The sequence below is a fragment of the Chanos chanos genome, chromosome 3 (genome assembly GCF_902362185.1).
Source record: "Chanos chanos chromosome 3, fChaCha1.1, whole genome shotgun sequence".
NCBI lineage: Eukaryota > Metazoa > Chordata > Actinopteri > Gonorynchiformes > Chanidae > Chanos > Chanos chanos.
Window position 1 is genome coordinate 50,977,776 of NC_044497.1, and position 21,746 is coordinate 50,999,521.

Below are 21,746 nucleotides of genomic sequence, written 5' to 3' on the forward strand. Positions count from 1 at the left end.
GCTACAGTCAATGTAGCGCTTAAATGTGCTACAGTCAGTGTAAAGTGAGCAGGCACCTTTTGTGACTTTTTTCGTCTAATTTCAAGTTAAGGACCAGGCCTATCTGCTGGATAAGCGTAAAGTTTTAAAACAGACCTGGGTGTATTGTGCCCTCATTAAAAAAAATCCAGCGTGGCTCAAGTAGCTTCAGCATGGCATTCACGCTTTTAGTGACAAAACATTCTGACAGGAACTTATCATCTGTGTTGGATTTGCTGTCAAAACATTAATTCATCTAGAGTGTGAAAACAGTGCTGATAAATACTCTGCCAAAATGGGTTGGAGAAAGTACTTACCTTTTTTTTTTCTCTCATTAAAATAAAAATGAATTCAAAGGACATTGCTTTCCACCAGACACATTTCTGTCAAACGTCTGTCAGTGTTTCTATTCAGAGGCTCTTAAAAATGAACAATATGGTTTTCAGTCCGGCCTAAAGATTAGCGAGTGAATTAAGAAAAGCACTCCAAACGTGAGCAAGCCATTAAAGAGCCGCTGATAATGATGCTCCAGCCAGGGTACTGCAGGGTACTGGACCATCAAACTCTGTGGATGGCAGTACCAGCTCTAAACAGAGGGTAGAGCATTCACACCCAGTATTACCCAGGTTAGCATGGCACTTACCATGGTTTTGTGGGAGGGTGAAACTTAGGGCCTGATGATTATCAGAAATCCAGGGGATTTCAGTTCCGCAAAAGACCACCAGCACTGTCTCTGTACAGTTCTACCTAACCCAACATTACCAAGACTGTACTTCACTGTGACTTGTCCTGTACTATGAAATGAAACTATTACGGTCTTGTATGGTATGGTAAAGTCAACTTAAAGCAATGAAAAGTGAACAGCAGAAACGTCACCATATCCAATGTCATAATCAGGGGTGCTTTAAGTTCTGTATAATGCATGCTAAGTTCTATCCGGACTTGGACGGCATTCAGACAGAGAAGCACTCTTTTGAAAGATGCGTCATTAAGGTTCTTTTCTCCACTTTCTCAGGCTCAAACGGTGATATGAAAGAGCGAGTGAGCAGAGACAAGGTTGCGTTAACATTCAGGGCGACGCTGCGCTGCAATCTCCTCACCCATCTGGCCTTGTGTGTTAAATTAAGAGAGATTTACTGTGACGGTGGGAGTGATGTGGGTGGCACGTGGACCGGCAGAGGCGGCCTGGAAGGCCTGCTAAAACCTGGAGCACGCCATAGCACCTCATTCCCAGCTTCTCCTTCTCTTCCTCCTCCTCCTCCACCTCTTCTTGCTCCGTATCTACCCTTTGGGCCAAGGCTCCCGAGGGCTTGAAAGATGAGCAGGCCCTGGATCTGGAGTACATGTCTTATTCATGGGGTCTTCATCGCTGTGGCCCTGTGGTCGGTAAACACTCCAGTCCCCAGGCAGCAGAGGCTGATACGTGTTAGTGATCCGCAGCTCCTCCATTTAACTCTGCGGCTGGGCTCCAGCACGCTCCACCTCAGCCCGGCGCTGCAGGGGGGCATCGGCTCTATAGCATGCACTTATCTGAAAAAGGCTCGGCATGGTCCCACACAAGCCGGGCGAGAAAAAAAGACGAGAATAGAGAAGGTGAGGTGAATCAATAAAAGGCATTATTGGTCACGCTATTAGAGAGGCATCGATCGCTGTGCGGATTTCTTTTGAGACCACAGGCCTCGCTAGGTTTCACCGGTGAAGGCTGAAGTGTTTTGCCTCATAGAGCCTCACTGACAGTCGCAGAGAAACAACACAAAGTGCAGACAAATAGGGAGCGGAGAGGAAGATGGATATTGATTTAGGTAATAACACGGAGAAATAGACAAAACGCTGTTGAGCACATTAAAGGCTTTGGCACTACTAAATTCCTCTCCGCCAGCTGTGTCTGTGGGAGCCAAGCGCTGCGTTATTGCTAAGCTATCAACAGGTTCTCTAATGGCCCGTTTAGCAATCTGTTTGGTTAAGAACTCATCATTCAAACAAAACGATCAAAGAACCCGCAATCCCTTCCCCGTCGCACGCGACGAACGACCCAGAAGAAGGGCTCCAAAAATTCAAAGACTCGGGGAACGGCCATCGATCAGAACACGTCGTGAAAATTTAGGACTTTTTTTTTTTTTTTTCCTCATCATCGGCATATCTTTTTGAGCTGAAGACTAGAGGGGGCTCTGGCCAGCGCACTCTCTTGGTGTAGAAAACAAAAAATGTGACTGAAAGCGTTTTATCCTTATGACAATCTCAGTGTGAATCTGAGAAACAAGCAAAAAAAAACAAAACAAAACAAGCTCCTCAAAACAATCAGTGCTGCTGGATCAGAGTGACTGACAACCCAAAACAAAAAAATAATAATAATGAAACTGTGCATAGGAAGGCAAAAAAAAAAAGCACAAAATGCCTGTCAGCCCTTGCATTCCTAATTTGAGACCTATCCCATATGACCTGTACTTCAGGGAGCCGTGGACCAGCAGGAGTCTGTGTGAAAATCTTTTATTCCATGTGCTGCACTCATTTTGAATACAGATTAATTACCAAGGGTGACTGCACTTTCACTGTGGATTCATAACCACATGACCATTGCATCAATTCGCACCGTTTCACGTATTTGTATTTATTTCATAGGGCAGCAGTTGCATTTAATTTTTATACCTATTGTACTACGGGGAGAAGGTTAAGATCAATTTTGACGGTGGCGGACGATAAAGCCACTGAAATTTAATGTAACCTAATCTAAATGGACACTCAAGCCTGAAGTGACCTCCAGAAATTCGTGCTTTGGCTGAGTATGGTAGAGGCTGGTGTGGACCAGAGCCACTGAAGAGTTATCCTTGACCACGACTGAACACTGAACATTTTTGCATTATTTATGTGCTTACTTGGTACCTTCATCCACAAGAGACAGGGCTTGAATTAGGTAACCCATTCACACAGTCTGTCTCATACTGAAGAAATACTGCAAACTTTCCACAGCACAAAGCTTTCACAGAAAACGACACCACCCCCTCTCCGCACACACAAACACACACACACTCATACACACACACACACACACACACACACACACACACACATCCCACCCTCGGCCAAATTCCCTTCATTAATGCTCCACTTCAAATATGAAGTGGTTCTCAATATGAAATGACATATTATTATAATCTCTCAATAACAAAATAAGTATCTAACTAACTAACTAACGCTTTATGCATCCTTTGAACATTGTTTCTCAAGTCATCTTTGCAAAAGGAGCTATGATTGGAACTCATTCCCTCCTGCTGCCCTATTCAGATGCAGTTGCTGAAGCTACTGCTCACCTGCAGGAGGACTGACTGGCTGCACAGACTTCATATGGCTAGTGCAGCATGTGGTCTCCCAGGAAGGGATAATGAACACTAAGACTATTTGAGATCACTGGGATATGAATGTGCTGGGTGATGCTGTGTAGAAAAAAAAAAGGCTCCAGGTAATGAGAGTCCGTGTGGAGTTGCTAATCAATTCTCAAAAGTCCATCCGGGATGGACTTGTGAGCGGGTTTACGGCTGCTGGTTGTGCTCCAAAACAAACTCCTGTCTGCACTTCAATTTCACAGCAGATTTTTTTCTGTGTTGTTTTGTTGTTGTTGTTGTTGTTGTTGTTGTTGTTCTCCTTGTTGTTGGGGTTTTTTTTGTACATGTCTGAAATGCAACCAGAACCACAGAGCCCAGATAAATATACGATAACCCAGAACAGATAAGGGGGTAATAATCAGCAAAGGATAAGTGTCTAGAAAGTCTAAGAGGTTCAAGTTCTGTCTAGAGGGAAAACATATCAGGAGATATATTTTTATCAGACAAACTCAATTGGACTTATTTAAACAAGTTTGTGGAGCTTTGGCAAAGAATACAACAACTCTTATACATGTGCATTCTTGTTACCGCTTCTCTTGTTCAAAGAGAAATCCTCAAAACACTGTATAAATATCTTCCCGATGACAGATGTCAAAGTGACACACATTCCAAAGTCCAGACAATGAAAGACTTCTTTACACAGGAACACGCTGCGTGCACCATACAGAACCAGGCAATTTATACAGACAGTTGCCTGTTTCGTTGGTTAGAGAGAGTTTTGTCTTTTCTTTTCAGGCTGAGCGTATCTATGCTTTGCCTCATCCTGTAAAAACTGTTTGAGAGAGAGAGACAGAGAGAGAGAGAGAGAGAGAGTACTCGTCAAACAGACTGGAAAGAGCAGTCTCTGTTGTGGCATAAACTCACAAAACATAACAGAAATCAACTCTGGGGCTTGAAAGTACAGCTTGACACGTATAGATATGGAAGTCTCGGTGAGAAAAGCTTTAGGAAAAGAGAGAAAGAGAGAGAGAAAGGGAGAGAGACTAAACCCTTTGAGCAAAGCAAAACAAATCCTCAAGAAAATCTGGAGTGGCTTTGAAGGAAGCTGACTGGCCCTGGTAATTTGTTTGATTTTTCCTTTCTCAAAGAAACTCACAAAAGAGTGGGGAAAAAAAAAGAACGGAAGAAACACAAAAGACCAAAAGCTTTTCACTAGTCAATAGCAAAATAAGCTCTGCTTATGCCAAAATCAAACAGGAAAAAAGACAGAGCACCCAATTACAAGCTTCAATACTAAGCTTTTCAAGTTGCAATGTATAACTGTAGAGATCCTCCATGCATACCACCAAGTCTGAACTGATTTTAGGTTATTAGTGGATAGCACACGGCGCCAAATCCAATTAGAGCACAAACTCGTTCAGAAAGTTCACGATAATGTTATCCACTCTGATCAACCCTGCTACACCGCAGAAACCATCTGCCTCTCCGACATTAAGAGTTTGGGCAGAGAACTTGAAACAAATCCTCTTTCTGAGGGAAAACAGGATAACACAGGAGATTTAAGACAATCTTTCATTGTTTCCTGAGTCAACCATGGTCGGAACACGTCATAGCCTACATATACTGCAGGGATCCTTTGCGTGCCGTCGCGCAGCCGAACGAGACGACGTGATGTTTTGGAGAGGCAAAACTCATTTTCATAGTGTTGTTCTGACATACTGCTCTCTCATCACTACTGTAGGCACTGCCTTGTACACCCTAATAGAGTAAGACAAAGCAGTCTGCAGGGAGGTTAAACTAAGCACCATGCCTAATGGTAGTGTTTGGGCTATATAGATGCACAGGGCTGCAGTGGCTGTCTCCTCTAATGAGAGCTGAGAGACAGCTGGCACTAAAGGGAAAAAGTAAGTATTTGTGTGGATAACGGACCACACTGACACACTTTAGTAACTCCCTTCTTTTGTTCTCCAGACGTTTTTTTTAACCCCATTTCCTCTTGCATCTTATTTTAATGGCAAAAAAAGAAATAGTTCAAAGGTACGATCAAGCCAGCAAACAGGAATATCTTAATGAGAGGTGACAAATATGTAAAAGGCAACTCATTTGACCTTGAATTTGTCTCATTAAGAACGATGAAGAAATGCACGACAACAAATGCACAACTGTTTTACTAAGTGGCTGTTTTCAAAGTGTGTGTATGTGTGTGTGTGTGAGAGAGAGAGAGAGAGAGAGACAGAGAGCGAGAAATGGAGGAAAAGAGGGGGAGAGAGAAACAGCTGACGGAGATCTACGTCTGCTTAGTCATAGAGTAATAATACGCGCAACTTGAAAAAAAACTCAGTTCACAGAAAACCAAGTTAATGATGGAGAAATGATGGAGCTGTTGATGGTCAAGTCTATCCCCCATGAGTACTATTTAACTGACTCCAAAAATGCCAGCAACAAGGACGTCAAATCTGCCCTCTACTAGCTTATTAAGAGTTTCTCAGTACAGAGGTGACGCAAACCATGCTTTTTCTCTCAAGTGTGTTTAGTCCTCTTACCTCTTTTTTTTTTTCTTTTTTAATTTAATTTTTGTGAAATTATTTTCTTTTCTCTCTCTCTGTTTTTCTGTCTTTGTTTCCTTCTTGCTTTCTTTCTTCACAGAAAAAGCACACAATGCACCATTTACTGACAAACAAAACATTTTATCATATCTGTGCCAGTAAGCCATGAAACAAACAAAAAAAAAATGCCATTATCTTATTACATTTCAAAGTCTGAAGTCACTCACAGATTCCTCCATTCTAAAAGGATTACTCTTGGCTCAATTACCTTCCTAGTCATGGAAAGGACTGTATGCTCTATTAGCCTAATTAGGGATAATTAAAATGTGAAACCTTAGTGTTAACTGTGTCTGGCGCTTCAGCAGATATCATCCACATCCTTCTGTTCTCCTGTGTAATTCATTTAGTGTAATGTACTTGCTGTGCTTAAACAATAGCATTATCACTAAAAGGAAAAAAAAAAAGTACCAGTAAAAAACCTCTGTTTGGACTGGAATTGTGAATGTGTGTTCTTGAAACCAAAACAAAGGCAGCTAAGCAGTGCAAGAGGAAATCAATGATCTGTATGACTTAAGACTAGCAAGAGAAAAATAAAACGCCTGCTAAAGCAGCCATCCTGATGTGAGGCACAAGAAAGAGGATCAAGAGTAGCAGGTCAGAGCACAGCACTGGTAAGGACTGGGCTGATTAGTGTTCTCTCTCTCTCTCTCTCTCTCTCTCTCCCCCCCCTCTCTGTCCCTCTCTCTCTCTCTCCCTCGCTCTCTCTCTAGCTTTTCTCTCTCCTGCTCTCTCTTTCTCTCCCTAACACGCTCACACACAGTGACTACTCACCATAGCCAAAGGTACGATGCCTCCCAGATCCTGGGGTGAAAGGCGTATGACAGTCTGGATCTCCTCTGACAGGGTACGGGACATCGGGTATTCTATCTGCCAGGAGACCAAACGGCTGCCCAGGGGATCCAAGAGCCCGTTCACCTCCAAGTCTATTTGAAGAACTTTCTGGAAAGCTGCTTCCATCCTAAAGTTTGGGAAATGAGAAAGCAAAATGGAGAGATGCAAAAATTACTGGTCAAAAAAAAGGAGGTTTGAGTGGCTACAAAGAAAAAAGACGGAGATGGATCATTTTTTTCAGAATTTTTCAAGCTCGGTTTTCATCGAAACGATAATGGAGACATTAACGTCAGGAGGCTCCGTGTACTTCCACTGGTCATATCACAGTACGCAGCGTGTGGCGCGGCCGAAGCGTGGACAGTAGGGCAGGCAAGCCGTAACCGTGGTGACCGCGCGCACCTGGACGGTTTCTCCAGATATGACTGGGGACTAAGCAGCAGATGTGTGACTGCACTGCTTAGGGCGAATACAGTCAGTGCACTCTCATTATTCCAGCTCGGAAAAACACATCCCAGCAGCGACACACACACACACACACACACACACACATAAAAAAACCAATTTACTTTTGGTCCACAGCCATAGCGTTTTCCTCAAAAAAAAAAAAGAAAGAAAGAAAAAAAGATTTCCAAAGCCTGGCCTAACATTTTCTTTGCTGATTGTGATGCAAAGAGAGGACAAAAAACAATGAATAATACTGAGCTCATTTGATTCACTCAGGCCTTGGTTTGATCAGCCTGCCCACAGCTGTTAGTTACAACAAAACTTTGTGTGTAAGGCTCTTCATACCCTGCAGGTGAAATATCGAAATTCTATTTCACATTCAGGGACATACGTATAACTGTGCGAGGAATACCTTGTGTGTAACTGTTCTGTTCCATTCCAAATGAAGCTTACCATTATCTGAAATCATTTTTAATTTTGAACTCGATAATTATTGCAGATAACCGACACAACACAGATAACACACAACAGTCACACACATTTCTTTCAACAATGTGAGATTGTCTTTGAGACAATTTTTTAATAACACCCTGTCAAAGATTGCTTTTAAAATTAGATCGTGAACAACTTTTAATTGGCAAGCGTCTGCATTTTAGAAAAGAAGTCAGGATAAAATATGTCCAAGAAACACATAATTTGTGACTAGGGACCACGGATTCTGTTTCATTCAACTCCTCACCATTATGTTTTGTTCTACAAACAAAAGCTTTGAGAGAAATTAAGTCTTAAAAAAAAAAAAGCCAGTGATACGAAGACGCATAGCAACACTGTAAGTATATCAAAGTTACACAGAATTACCTGTAAATTACCTCTTCTCAATTATACAAATTTAAAGCTATGTTTCTCTGATATTTTAGACAGTCCAGTTTAAATGCCATGGTAACAGCTTGGAGCAGGACAACATCTCTACCTTTGTTAAGCTAATCTGAATCCCTCATACAATATCTCTTACGAGACCAAGCTATTATCTACAATTTAGTTGCTAAAAATACCATACACCAGAAAGGAACAAGTAAATAGCCCTGTTTTGAACTTATTATAAATAATTGAGTCAAGTACAAAGACACCGTGTGAAGTACATTAGGAGACAAATTACCTTGTCTGCACTGATATATACATATTCCGAGAGTAATACAAAGACTAAATGAATTATTATTTGATAGCCTTGAGTAGCTTTCCTTTTGGTTGAAATGTTATTTTGTGCTATTATTTCACTGGAAATTATAAACTCCGCTCTTCACATAGCAAAGAGGAAGAAAAGGTATGACTGAGGGTGGTTTACTTTGGTGTGGTTTACTGTAGTGTTGGTCCCCTGTAAACAAACAGTTAAGCCTGCCTTTGTGAATGCCAGTTGCCCATAAGGGGACAGATGAGACCACACCACATCAGTTACTTGTGGCCTTTCTGTTCATACAGTCTTCATGAGGTAACACTTTCAATAGGGAAGCCAAGGATTCTTCTTCATTTTACATTCCAGATGTCAAATGTCAATCAGCCAAACCTTACAAAGTCCTTGCTTTGGATTCCATCCAACATGCTGACCCATGCGCAGTTTCTGGGTGTGTCCAGCAGGGGGCGGTATGCTGTTGTGCTTTCATGTCTGAAATGTGCTCGGAGGCTAATGTTGGATGACATAAAGCCTTTCAAACCACCACTATCTGCAGATACATCCACGAACCGACCCATACAAACACATCATTGTATCTCAAGGTTCCAGATTAGTCTTTGCCACCACATACGGATTGAGGGGCCAGCAGATGTTTCGTACATCATTTGTGAAGTGACCGAAAGAGAGGAAGAGGAAACACCAGTGCAGTACAAAAGAAGGTCAAACAATGTGAAAATGGAACTGTCAGCTAAGGGTTCTTGGTACGGGTAATTCTGTTGAGTCAGTGAGTACCGAAGCTAAAGGCACAATCAAAGGGCAGATATCTCTGCTAAGTCAAAAAATAATAACAAATAATAACATCACTGAAAAAAAAAAGAAAAAAAAAAAAAAAAAAGCAGTAATGACATTAACTGACAAGTACCGGAGCATAATTTTGCCTCAGAAATGATGGTACTGAGATACAAAGCTGTGATGACTAAGAATTGTGTGACAGAGATAGGGAACAAATGAATATTTTAAAGGAGGAAGTTGAAATCCCCTTTCTTTTTCTCTCTAATAGATGAATCAGACACAGACACACTGTTTCCTCAGAGATATTGTGTGTATTTCTTTCTTTCTTTCTCTCGTTCTTTCTTTTTCTAAACCAACATGACTGAAGGTGTGTGTGTGTGTGTGTGTGTGTGTGTGTGTGTGTGTGGAGGGGGAGGGGGTGAACAAAAGAGACTTCATACTCTTTCAGTGCAGGCTCTAGGTGGATCTTTTTATGCACAGAGGTGATTTAGCTAACACTGGCAACAATGACGCATCAGAAGAGAGGAATCAATTTAGCTACAAAGTCTCAGCAGTCCATACCTCATGCTACTTCACAGCGAAAAGAGAAAGAAAAAGAAGAGAAAAAAAAGAAGAAAAAACCCCCACTAAAAATAAAGGCTTGTCCAAGTCTTGCTTAGACTAGCGCTAAGCTGTGGAGGAATTTCATTTCACAGGTCGTGGGTGAGAACCGGTGAGGGAGCTCGGCTCCAGGCAGCAGCCTCCAGCGCTCCTTTCTCCGGATCCTGAATAGTCTCTTGTTCAGTGGCAGCGTCAGGGTAGTGAGGCCCCCTGACAGGCAGAGCATGAAACTCAATCATGGTCCTGGCATGGGGGCCATGACCTAGAGTCTGCTCTTTAAAACAAGCAGCTATGCAGGGACTCCACGCAAGAAGCTCCAGGATAAAGGAGAAGACCATGTGTGAGGGAAGTGTAGAGTAGGTGGACACACTCGGCATATTCATATGAATAAAGTGAGCGAGCGTGAGTGGGATTGGTTTCGTGAGCTAAGCTAAAAGCCATCTTCAGCAGTGCTTGGATCCAGTGGATAGGTAGATTTCAACTGGTTCAGTGTCTATCCATGGATGAATGAATCTAGCTTGGCATATATGCCAAACTGTATTCGTCCAGATAGATAGATAGATAGATAGATACATACATACATACATACATAGACAGACAGACAAATAGATAGATAGATAGATAGATAGATAGATAGATAGATAGATAGATAGATAGATATGTAAATAAGTAGATACATAGATAGATGGATTGTGTATGACACAGCATCATTTCGTCAAATGACTTTATCTTAGTGTGTGCGTGTGCGAGTGTGTGCGTGTCTGTCTGCCTGTCTGTCTCCTAAAGACATTGTGAACTACTTTATATACCAACCACAAACCTCTATACAGCATTAAATATCAAAGACTAAGCCAGAGGAGTGGAGTCTGTGCACTGTGTTTTGTATATAACAATTCTTCTGCTTTATATGTAACCATCCAGCAGCCCTGTATCCTGAGTTGTCAAGGTCATACATTCATTTTGCTTCCCTCAGAATATCTGTGAGTAAAAAACAATGATACACTGGGAGAAGCCATTAGTTCTTACATAAAGAATGATCTGTAAAATGCATCTACAATAACATCAACAACAGGAGAAACCATGTTCACAACAAGCTCTCTTCACCTTCCTGAGACTTTAACTTTTCTAACTTTATCTATGGCCTTCAAAGTGTAATATACAACGGCTTCCATCGTCTCTCTTCTGCATTCGACTACAAAGCACGCATAAAAAGCAGCAAAACAATCTTCCCCCGGCTATTGATTAAGACAACGCATGTACCGACAACAGTAGCACCCACAAACACCTGTTACCCAATCACGCTTTCCCTTTGCTGTCTGGCAGTAACCCTAACTCCAACCCTGGTTCCAGACACTCCAACAGAGAGCTTTAGTCTCAAAGGAAAGTAATGTATTTATGGATGCGCACAACATGAATGTTCTCAGTGCAAACTTATAGAATGACCCCCCACCCCCCCCGCAGACAGTCTGCTCTGTAACTTCCCGGGACCTTGAGGCACTCATGCAAAATTCATGGTATTTCTCAACTGATTTGTTTAGTGTTCTCACAGGACCTGAAGAGGTTTAAGAAGAATTCTCTGCCATGGGGCTGGGTATATATTGAAAAATAGCTGCCCTTGAGTAAGAGAGTTAGAAAGAGTGCTATTTCAGTCCATTAGCGACACTCGACCACACAGTAAGCGGTATATCACATCTGAATATGTAATATGTTGTAATATGTAATTTTCAGCCATGCTTGTAAATGTTTGAGCTTTTGCGCCTTTATGCTTGTGAGGATGTTTGATAGAGCCAAATTATGTTAACTGTACATCCTGCTTTAAAATGTCACTGTGGGTAGTCATCAATAAAACATTTAGAGCAGTTGGTTAGAGTGCTGACAAATGACTCACAGCCTCTTCTGAGGAAAAAAAAAACCAAAAATCTGTAACATAGTGAATTTAGTTTTCACTTTCGACAACATACAGTATTGAAAGCCTAAAACTGCTTGGTGGCCACTTTTACAAAAAAAAAATCTTCTGTCCAGGGACTTGTTGTGAGATGATTCAAGATTTTACAAATCCAGAGAACAGATCTTTAAACAAGTGTTACTAGCACCAGTCTTCCTGTCCTGGAGTAGACTAAAGGTAAGGATACAGAGTTCCATTAACTGTGTGAAGGGCTTAGCAATAATGTAGGCAGTTTGTCCTTACTGCTCACTCAAGGAGTCAACATATCACTACACAATGATTAAATGACCTGTTTTCTTCCTTCAGTCCATCACTGACTCATCATTCAGAGTCATTCACAACCATCATTCTATCAAGGTCAGATTTTACCTAATGGGGAACACTGGTTTCGGTCCAAGGAGCCCACATCTCGGGAGACCTGACGAGCACAATTTTTGATGGATTGCTCCACGTGTTAGAACGAACCTTTTTTTTGTTTGTTTATTCTAACCTTGTGTCATCACAACACTTTGAATGTAAGCTCTTACAAGTACACTCCATTCTACAATCGGGAAACTGTACAACCTGGGGAGACGGTGTGTTAAGTGTCCACTTAGTATAGCATTTGATGTTTAGATGTTTACGTAACCTGAGAGGTCGTGTCCGTAGGACGCTATCCTCTAACCAGTTTCCACAAAGCACTGGCACAGGCAGAGAATCGTGTGAGACACAATAAAAGACAACAATAAAGAGATTTCTGTACAACCTAGACAATTAAAACAGTCTGTATTCCACAAAGAGCCATTAAACATTTACAGAGCTTGAGGTTGTGTACATGAGCATTCAATGCCTTATGCTGTAACATTAATGAATATCAAAACTGAAACCCTGCTGTGAACTTCAGCCTCTGGGCCAGTACACATGAATATACAGAGAGAAGAGGCAGTGAGAAAATGAGGACATCATGACTGAAAACACAGTCTCCATGAGAGAAAAGAAAAACAAAAAAAAACTTTAATATATGACAACACCGTTAATGACATCTGGGTCCCTGTTAAGCATGTTTTCTGCTCAAATCCTTGACAAAGCCATGATAATTAAGCGTGGAAATGTGCTCGCACACAGTACATATACACGCATGCACATACATGAAAATCACATTTGTGTGTGCAGGTAATTGCATGCTAAATGCTAATGTACTGGAGGTGTTTTTTTTTTGTTTTTTTTTTTGTTCATGTTTGCCAGAAGTTCACCTTTACCTTATAATGAGATTAGCTACATTACCATGTATTTCCCATTTCCTCGCATTTAGCTGTTAGTCAGTTTCCTCAAGCAACAAATCATTTTTTATCATCACTTGTTCAATTTGACTATAGTGAGAATCTGGACGGGGTAAAGCTTGTTTTGTGACTGATGAGCTCGCCAACACTCACACAGCAGAAATGAGGCTTCGATCGGTAATTGGAAGCAGTTGGCCATGACATCTGTAGACTAATTAAAGAAGCAACATCTAATGGCAAATGTTTTCCATTACTCAGAGAAACGAACATGTGTCTCGGTCACGGATATAATTGCAGAGAAAAGAGGTAAAATGTAACTATACTCCTCTTATGATGTTCATCCCGTGTATTTTTCATAATTGTAACACAAATTACAATCTCATCAACTCGGACTTATTTCATTTCTGCAGCCACGCTGTTGCCTGGTGATAGTTTAAAAGGGCAGAAGTGAGTGCCTAATTGGTACTTTAGGAGAATCTGTTGCAGCTTCTATACCAGCCCTTCTCTTTAGGCACTATATCCCTGCAGGATTTTGTTCAAGCACTGTTCCAGTGCACCTCCTTCTGTTATTCCTTTGATTATCAGGGCTTTGATGAATCGAGTGGTTTTAGTTGAATCGAGTGTCTGAGGGATGTTTGGGACACACACACACACACACACACACACACACACACACACACACACACACACACACATTCATTGCAGCTTAACCAAGGGAGTATCACCCTTTTTTTCTGCTCCAGCCCTGCAGAATTCCCTACAGTTACATCAGTTCACATAGATGACATGCCAAGCTGTCATACAGTAGATTGGACTCATCAGCGTCGTAAGTAGAATGCAGCAGCTTTAACACGTATTGATAAAGACTCTCCGTTATCTGTATGTTGAAAGCATGCTTACCAGACAATTAAGTTCACTTCGTGCTATGTCGAGTCTGAGAAGCAGGAACTGGTCTGCAATCTGATTGGTATTGATTCACTGAGGCACCCTGCTTGGGATGCTCAGTCAAGTCTGAAATGTTTGCCTGACTCTGAATTTTCCTACATGTAAACTCTAGTTGATCACACTACATGCTTCATTGAGAAAAAATCTCAGACATCCGAGAAAGCCGTGCGTTTAGCAAGTCGCATCTAGTTTTTTGTAGTTTTCTTTTCTTACCGTACAAATGGATTTTTTATGTTAAATTCGCTTAAGTGGCATATGTTACAGAGAGGGTTTGCATTTGGAGCTCAACCAACAAATCTATTCTTGGCTAAACTCTAAGTACTCATATCGTTCTTGCAAAGCAATCTCATCTGCCGTCTCAGGACAGAGGTTCTTAAAATATCATTTAGATTACATCTTCTGAGCCCAGCAGTGAGATGTAGCTGACTGTAAATGCCAGACAACTGGCCCTTAATGTCACTTATTCTGGAGAGACAGAGGGCTGTCCAGCCTCAACAGCGGCTGAAAAGGTGAGGTTTACGCCAGTGAGGAATACATTTTCTGTAACACATCACACGTCCCACACACATGTCTAACACGTGCACACACACACACTTACACACACGCACATGTATACATGCACACGCACACACACACGTACACACACACGCGCGCGTGCACACACACACACACACACACACACACACACACACACACACACACACACGCGCGCGCGCGTGCACACACACACACACACACACACGCACAAAAGGAAAACAGAGCTATTTCCACTCTGATTAATGTGTTCATGGAAAGTCAAATGTAATTTGGGGTTGTGCAGTCGGAGTATGCAGATTTCTGCAGCACTAGCGTACTGCTACCCCATTTTCAGAAGCTCATTATGAATGTGTACATAGCTGGCAAATGGCATGTAGAATTTAACCCAAATTGATGGATTGTTCTCTGAATATGGTAATACTGGCTTAAGGCATTGTATGGGGGGGGGGGGGGGGGGGGACCCACACATATGAGAGAATTTCAAGCACTTTCCTTTATTCATCATGGGACAAAAAAAGCAGTTGAAAGCTGGATGTTTATATGGAAATGGCCCCTGAGCGTAGTGAAAGAGAGACGCTTTAATATATCACAGCGTGGATGTCTTATGACAGCAAACCAGATCATGTCGGCACTGGATAAACATACGAGGCAGAGTTTAATCAGGAAACGGCAATGAAAATAAACACCGCTCCTCCTGTCCTCAAAGCACAAAATCATTACAGTGGTCGCTTTGGACACCCTCCTTTTACCCGGTCTTGGGTCATTGCTAATCTGAATGCTGATCATATGCAGACATATTCATCAGTGAACAGCCATGGGTCTGTCAATGATATGTCTGTCTATGATCCACCCCCAGCCCCCCCCCCCCCAATTTACAGGAAGACCAAGGCCCTATTTTACTCTAATCCACCAACACTGACATCCAATCAACTTGGGCTTTAAGCCCAAGGCCAACGGACTCATATCCAAGACATTAAATTAGTCTTAAATCAAAGAGTCCAAAGTGCAATCCAGTTTTTAAGTACAACTCAGAGCATCTGGCTGATGAGGAAATTTTAATGACCAGACCAGTCGAGGTAACCCCTTAAAAAAAGAGCCACTCATCAGCTAGTGCTGGACCCTCCAGGAGATTGACACTTTTGATTATCTCTCAGCCCTAATTTGACTAATTACTCTCCACCAGCGATAGGTTAGAATTTTGGACCATTATGTGTGTGTGTGTGTGTGTGTGTGTGTGTGTGTGTGTGCGCGTGCGAGCATGTTTTTGTGTAACCTCCTTTGCATTCTTTGTATGTACACGGACCTCTCTTCTTCACTAGCTACACTGATAAATTAGTCCATTTTATATATTTGCAGTTTGACCAAAATCAAACTCATGTAAATGCATATCAGCTGTTTGCTGTTTTTTTTCTGTGTTGGTGTCTGTAATTATTTTTAGATTATTTATGTACATCTTCACACATGCCCTAATGCAGGGATGACAAGTTCTCATCCCTGATAAAAAGGGGAATTTGTAAAGCATGCCGGCATGAGTACGATCGTTAGATGGATCTAAGGCATCGATCACACGTTATTTAATTTGGTGGAGTGGCGTATGAATCTTAAATGTGTTTTTCGTGGCCTTGCGCAGTTACGTAATCATAAACGAGCCGTTATAGGGGGAGGCAAAGCCTATGCAATAATAAAACAAAAACCTGATTTATTTACAGCCTCTGTCATCATTAATGAAAATCTAGAAAATGGCCCACCCTCCTTTTAATGTAATAGAACTATTTTAATCTCTCAGCATGATTGATTCCACCCACTTTTCCAAAGCCCTGAGAGAATGTGGGAATAAACCCTTTTCCATGGCATCGCCTCTCCTCTCCTCTCCTCTCATCTCCACTACAGGGCTTTTTGGCCATGGCAGCTCACCTCCTCATGCACCCTCAAACTCTCGTCCCCTCTTACCCGCTCCCCTCTCTCTCTCTCTCTCTCTCTCTCTCTCTCTCTCTCCAGCTTTATCGGAGTCTGCAGCATAAGAGCTGATGGCTGCTTTGCCACAAACAGAGCCTGCAGTCAGGAGGAAAGGTTGTCAGAGAGGCCAGGCTGGCCTCATGTGATAAGACATAAGGGGAGAGATCCAGGGTGGCAATTTAATCCCAGCCTTCCTCAGTTCTGCATATCGACGGCAGCGACTAACAAAGCCCTCTGTGTACAGTACACACACATACAAACAGAGACCTCCAAAAGTGACTCAGAAATGAGTCTCTCTATGAACTTGAAGGGCGTTCGACTCCAGCGATCTTTAAAGCACACAGCAGTTAGGGAATCCAATAACAAATATTGCGCTCATAAGCAAGGAAATCCATTCAGAAGTTTGACGCAATTACACCGGCGATGGATGATTGTATTTAGTTTTACACAACTTACAGGACTGAGGAGTTAACCCAGCCAATATTTAGAGGGTCAAACAGTTCCTGGTAAAGGACAAGAGTCGATTTGGAGACTGCGTCTGCCCTCAGGGAGGAAGCAAGCCATCGTCAGTACACGGAGCAATGTCTGCGTCCCCGTGTCTGGCAAACAGGACACACATATCTACATACATATCTAATTTGGTGTTAGGATAATAAACTAATCATAGCATCGCAGTGATACAGGATTAAAAATAATCAGAGAGGTTTCTCCTTGACCACCGCATAAAGAGAAATATGTCAAATATGAGAGTAGCTTTAGACAAAACAAAAACAAAAAAAGGAAGAGTAAATAGGAGTCAGCTCTCTCACTTTTTCTCTCTGGCTGAATGCCCTCGCCGTGGCCACGTACTGTCTGCGGTGATAGAGTCGGGGTTAGTTAAGAGCAGTTATTACCAGCGCTCAATGAAACTCCGACCTGCGGGGTGGTGCTTTCCACAGAGCCGCACAGGAGCACAGGAAGCCTTCCATTTGTCCTTGGGAGATTAATGAGGTGGAGAGGTGGGGGGTAAGAACAAGGGTCCGGTCAGGGGGTCAACTTTGGGTCAGCAGTCTCATTAGATCATCCAGACACTCTGCTTTAATGAAATAATGCAGAAAGGACACTCATGCCACACAAACATGAAAAATAGCTCTGTATTAGTATATTCACACCCACTGTGTTACGTGCAACTGACATTATACGGAAAAGTTGCTTCGTAAAACTCTAGACAGATGCTAGACAGATGATATCTGGAGCTTAATTTTAGAATTTAGAATGCAAGTGAATTGTTTTTTTGTGTGTGTGTGTGTCTGTGTGTTTGTGTGTGTGTGTGTGTGTTTGTGTTTGTGTGTGTCTGTGTGTGTTTGGTGGTGTGTTTGTGTGTCTTTTGCTGTTCCTCATTCCTCATCTTGAATTCACCAGCTTTAAGAGATTTCTTATCAAAACACAAGCAGGCAGAGATGCCTGACAGATGGACTCTCTCACAGGCATGTTTCGAATTCAAATGGAAGACTCCTGGGGAAACTCAGGGAATCTACAATCAAACAAATCTTTCTCTGATTTCTTAAAGCTGTTGAACATCACAGATCAGTGTGAGGTGCTTTTTTTAAAAAAAAAAAAAAAAAAGATGTCAATTTAAGGTTACAAGAACATCACTGTGGAACTTTGCAAATACCTCAAATAACATACTACATACTGTTGCCATTTCATTCAGGTCCAAACAAAGCACATCAATATCAAGTCAGACTTAGACTTCACGAAGTAAGAAAAACATAAGAACTACAAAGCACTCGGCTTTGCCTTTTAGTCGAGCCAATTCCAAATAACAAGGGGCTAGTCTCGTTAAAACGACAAACAGGACCAGTAAAAATGTTGGCCTGGACGGTCAAAGCCTTTTTGATGGGCCAGAAGCAAAGAGAAGAATATGAAGACAATGGTTTTGTTCACCTGACATCACACCTTTCTGTTGACTGAGCATCAGTGAGAGAGAAGAGGAGACAAATAAAATAAAATAAAATAAAAAAACAAAAAACAAAAACAAAAACAAAAAACGAGACAGCTCAATCTAATCCCCCCTACAGAGCGTCAATGAAAAGAATAAATAGAGCAACAGAAGTGTATCGTGTTACGGCCTTAAGATGGGAATCATCCTGGTCTTTCCAGGCTGCCGCCCGACAGCCGAGGGATTACAGTGTGGCCCATTGAGCTGAGCCATGGACTGGGATTAGACAGACAGCGCTCTGTCGCTCCAACTAGCTCAGCAGTACCACCATTCCTGCTGTTAAATCAATAAGAGTGCAATGCACAAAATACCAGCACACAACAGAGCGCACACACACACACACACACACACACACATACTCTGCACCAGCTGAGCCACTCCCATGACAAACAGACATAGCCTTTGAAACCACAGGTTTAAAAATCATGTAAAATCAAGAATTTGCTCCTCCAGTTTGAAGACGGAACAGCAAAGAAATATACATTATGAATTGGATTCTGAAATATGCTTTGGTTGTTTGAGATAGATGTTGTGTTTTGGTTCTGATGTGGAGAGCCCGGGTTTGGTTGTGATAGGCCCGTTCAGGCACTCGGGTCCCGGATTCCGCATGAGGGATTCATTGGTAGTGCACCTGCTCTTCCAGAAGGAACTGATCCTCTCATTTCACACACCGTTTGAGAGGGATATGGGGAGAAAAAATCATGCGCAGCACAGCAAAATGAAACAGGAGCGAGAGGTAACGACAGGGTGGAGCATGTGTGAGAGAAACACAGAGATAGAGATGGGGTGTGTGTGTGTGTGTGTGTGTGTGTGTGAGATAGAGAGAGAGAGAGAGAGAGAGAAAGAGAGAGCGGGAGAGACAGAGGCTTTAAAGAACATTGGAACACAGTAAGTGATAGTTTTAGATAGTTTTAAAAGACTGTAAAAAGATTCTTCAAATTTTTTTTTCTATATGTAATCCTGTAGTAAAATCATCTGCTGCCAGACAGAGACGACATGGAGATTTTGATTTTCACTGGGGAGAGTCAGTGAAATCTTGTTTGTTGTTATGATACAATTTCTTTCAGGCAGTTCATCTTTGTTTTATCTCAGCATTGGGGCACTCCTAAATGAGACTCAGTGTTCTGAAACGATTCAAAAGGGAAATGTTCTTCAGAAAGTAAACACTGAAAACTACACACATTTCAGGACATTCTTCTCAACTATAGCCATTACCTCCAATATTCTCTGCGCAGGCAAAAAACAAAAAACAAAAAAAAAAAACCTATACCACCGCCGATCAGTTCATTTTTAAACGCCGCAAAAGATCTAAGAGAGAAGGGACAACGGATGACACTGTAAATCATTCCTGGACATGGTTACCCTCCCTTAAGGGTGACAGAAACAGAAAACACAACAAGAAAGCTCAAAGAAACCGGAGACTGCTTCAAGCCCCTGGTACCTGGCAGTGATCTGACGGAATATCTTTTAGACAACCATCTAAAAGTAAAAGGGCCAGATATTTCAGGGTCTCATTAGTGACATGGTAGAGAAAGAGAGAGAGAGGAGCTGAAATACTGTTGGTCATTACAGGAGCTGCCTCTCCGTGGGAGGGAACTAGCATGAAGGACTGCTTCGCGCAAGCTAATCTCTGAATCATAACAATGCAATGGGCTCTCTGCTGGCGGTTGCTGGTAAGGGGTCTCTTTTTTGACTGTTTTCCCATTATTTTGACTCTATTTCCGCAGTTTACCACATTTAGGGAAGACGCTCAGACGATATCCGGCACTTATGCAGTTTCCGAAGTCATCCTTGTTGAGTGTCACAGCCAAGGAGAGTAACAGTTTCCCAAGCTATATTTCAGTGAGGGTGGTACTGTAGCTATTATGAATTATGGGGTATGCAAAGTCTATTGGCTTCAGTTGTTTCATGGAGAGGTGAGATTTAACAAAACTCCTATGAATTGAGAGGTGGATTGCACTGGTTAATTACATAAATAATTATGACTCTGTTATAAATGACTTAACCCTTAAGCTTGAATCACAAAAGTTCAATAAACCCAGTGTACTAAAAACAAAATTATTTAGGTCACCCCTGACTAGAATTTCCCTTAAGTAAAGCATGTCAGAGCCACAAGGACATCTTTTTTTATGACATCCATGCATTAGGTACAAAAGGAATTTCAGGGAAAGAAGAAAAAAAAAAAAATCAGATAATAGCACTTTATTGGAATATGATTTATATGCTACACCGGAGGCAAAGCAGCAAATTTGTTTAATGTTCCTAATTTTTCTTCTTTCAACATAAGATGACTGCATGATGGCTTCAAGCCTTCCTCATAATGTTTGCTTCCTTACCTCCTGTGAACGTAATCTATAAACCGACACACGTCAAAAAAAAAAAGTATTTGCAATTTGACGTGAAAACGTAAAGCATAAAGATCTTGACTTTATTAACACTGCAGAAGGTTTCTTCCCCTTTATTCAGAAGGGGGGAATGGGTTTTGCTTATTCATGAGATTAATTTACGTATGTAAATGCCACCAGGGAAGAACCCTGAAGGAGATGGAGACCCTATAAGTGAACAGAGCACAGCTGTCAATCAACAAGGCGCAAGACCAGTCGACTAATCCCTCTAACAGACATAGCATGAGAGGAACGAGATTATGGGGGACTGGTCAAAAAAAAAAAAAATGGACAGAGAGTACTCGTGAAACATCTCAACATCTGAATTTGATTTACAAGCAACAAGATTAAGAATCATATCCTTAGTGAGTCTACAAGTAAACTACCTTTTGGACACACTTATTTTGGGTATTAAAGCATGTAAAGTATGTATGTGACTGCTTAGAATTCTGAATCTGCCATGATTCTGGCTTGGGTGACAAGTTCAGATATAAATATTGAACACATCCACCCAAGCTAGAAAAAATGTTGTATTAAAGGTTGCTTCTCTGAATTAAAAAAAAAAAGCATTTCTTTCCCTGTTGTTACCTGGTATTTTTTCTTAATGTGAGACAGAGAGAGAGAGAAAGAGAGAGAGAGAGAGAGAGAGAGAGAGAGAGAGAGAGAGGAAGAATAAAGATAAGTAGAGACTGATAGTGGAAGTGTCACTGACCTCTGTCCGTAGCCGGAGTCCTTTCTGCGGCAGTGAAGGGTGACCACACGGTGTCCCTCTCTCCTAACATCCTGACTCACTGTCCACTGCACCGGGTTACTGGCCCGGGCACCCAGAAACGCCACGCCATCTTTCAACTTCACCCTGACCAAAAGCAACAAAAAAAAACAGGTTATCATCACAAACAAACTCAGCTCAGCTCAGCTCAGCTGGTTTTGTTCACAGAATACCGGAATCAAAGGTACAGT

General features: G+C 41.8%; 1 protein-coding gene across 1 annotated transcript in view; it reads right to left on the bottom strand.

Annotated features, from left to right (window-relative positions):
- Positions 1–21,746, bottom strand: part of LOC115807152 (transmembrane protein 132C) — a 54,350-nt gene that overhangs the window by 11,746 nt on the left and 20,858 nt on the right. Inside the window, exons 3-4 of the mRNA XM_030768024.1 lie at positions 21,499–21,642; positions 6,716–6,902 (exon numbers count right to left, since the gene is read on the bottom strand). Of these exons, the coding sequence (XP_030623884.1) occupies positions 6,716–6,902; positions 21,499–21,642 (331 nt within the window). The remainder of the gene's footprint in view (positions 1–6,715; positions 6,903–21,498; positions 21,643–21,746) is intronic.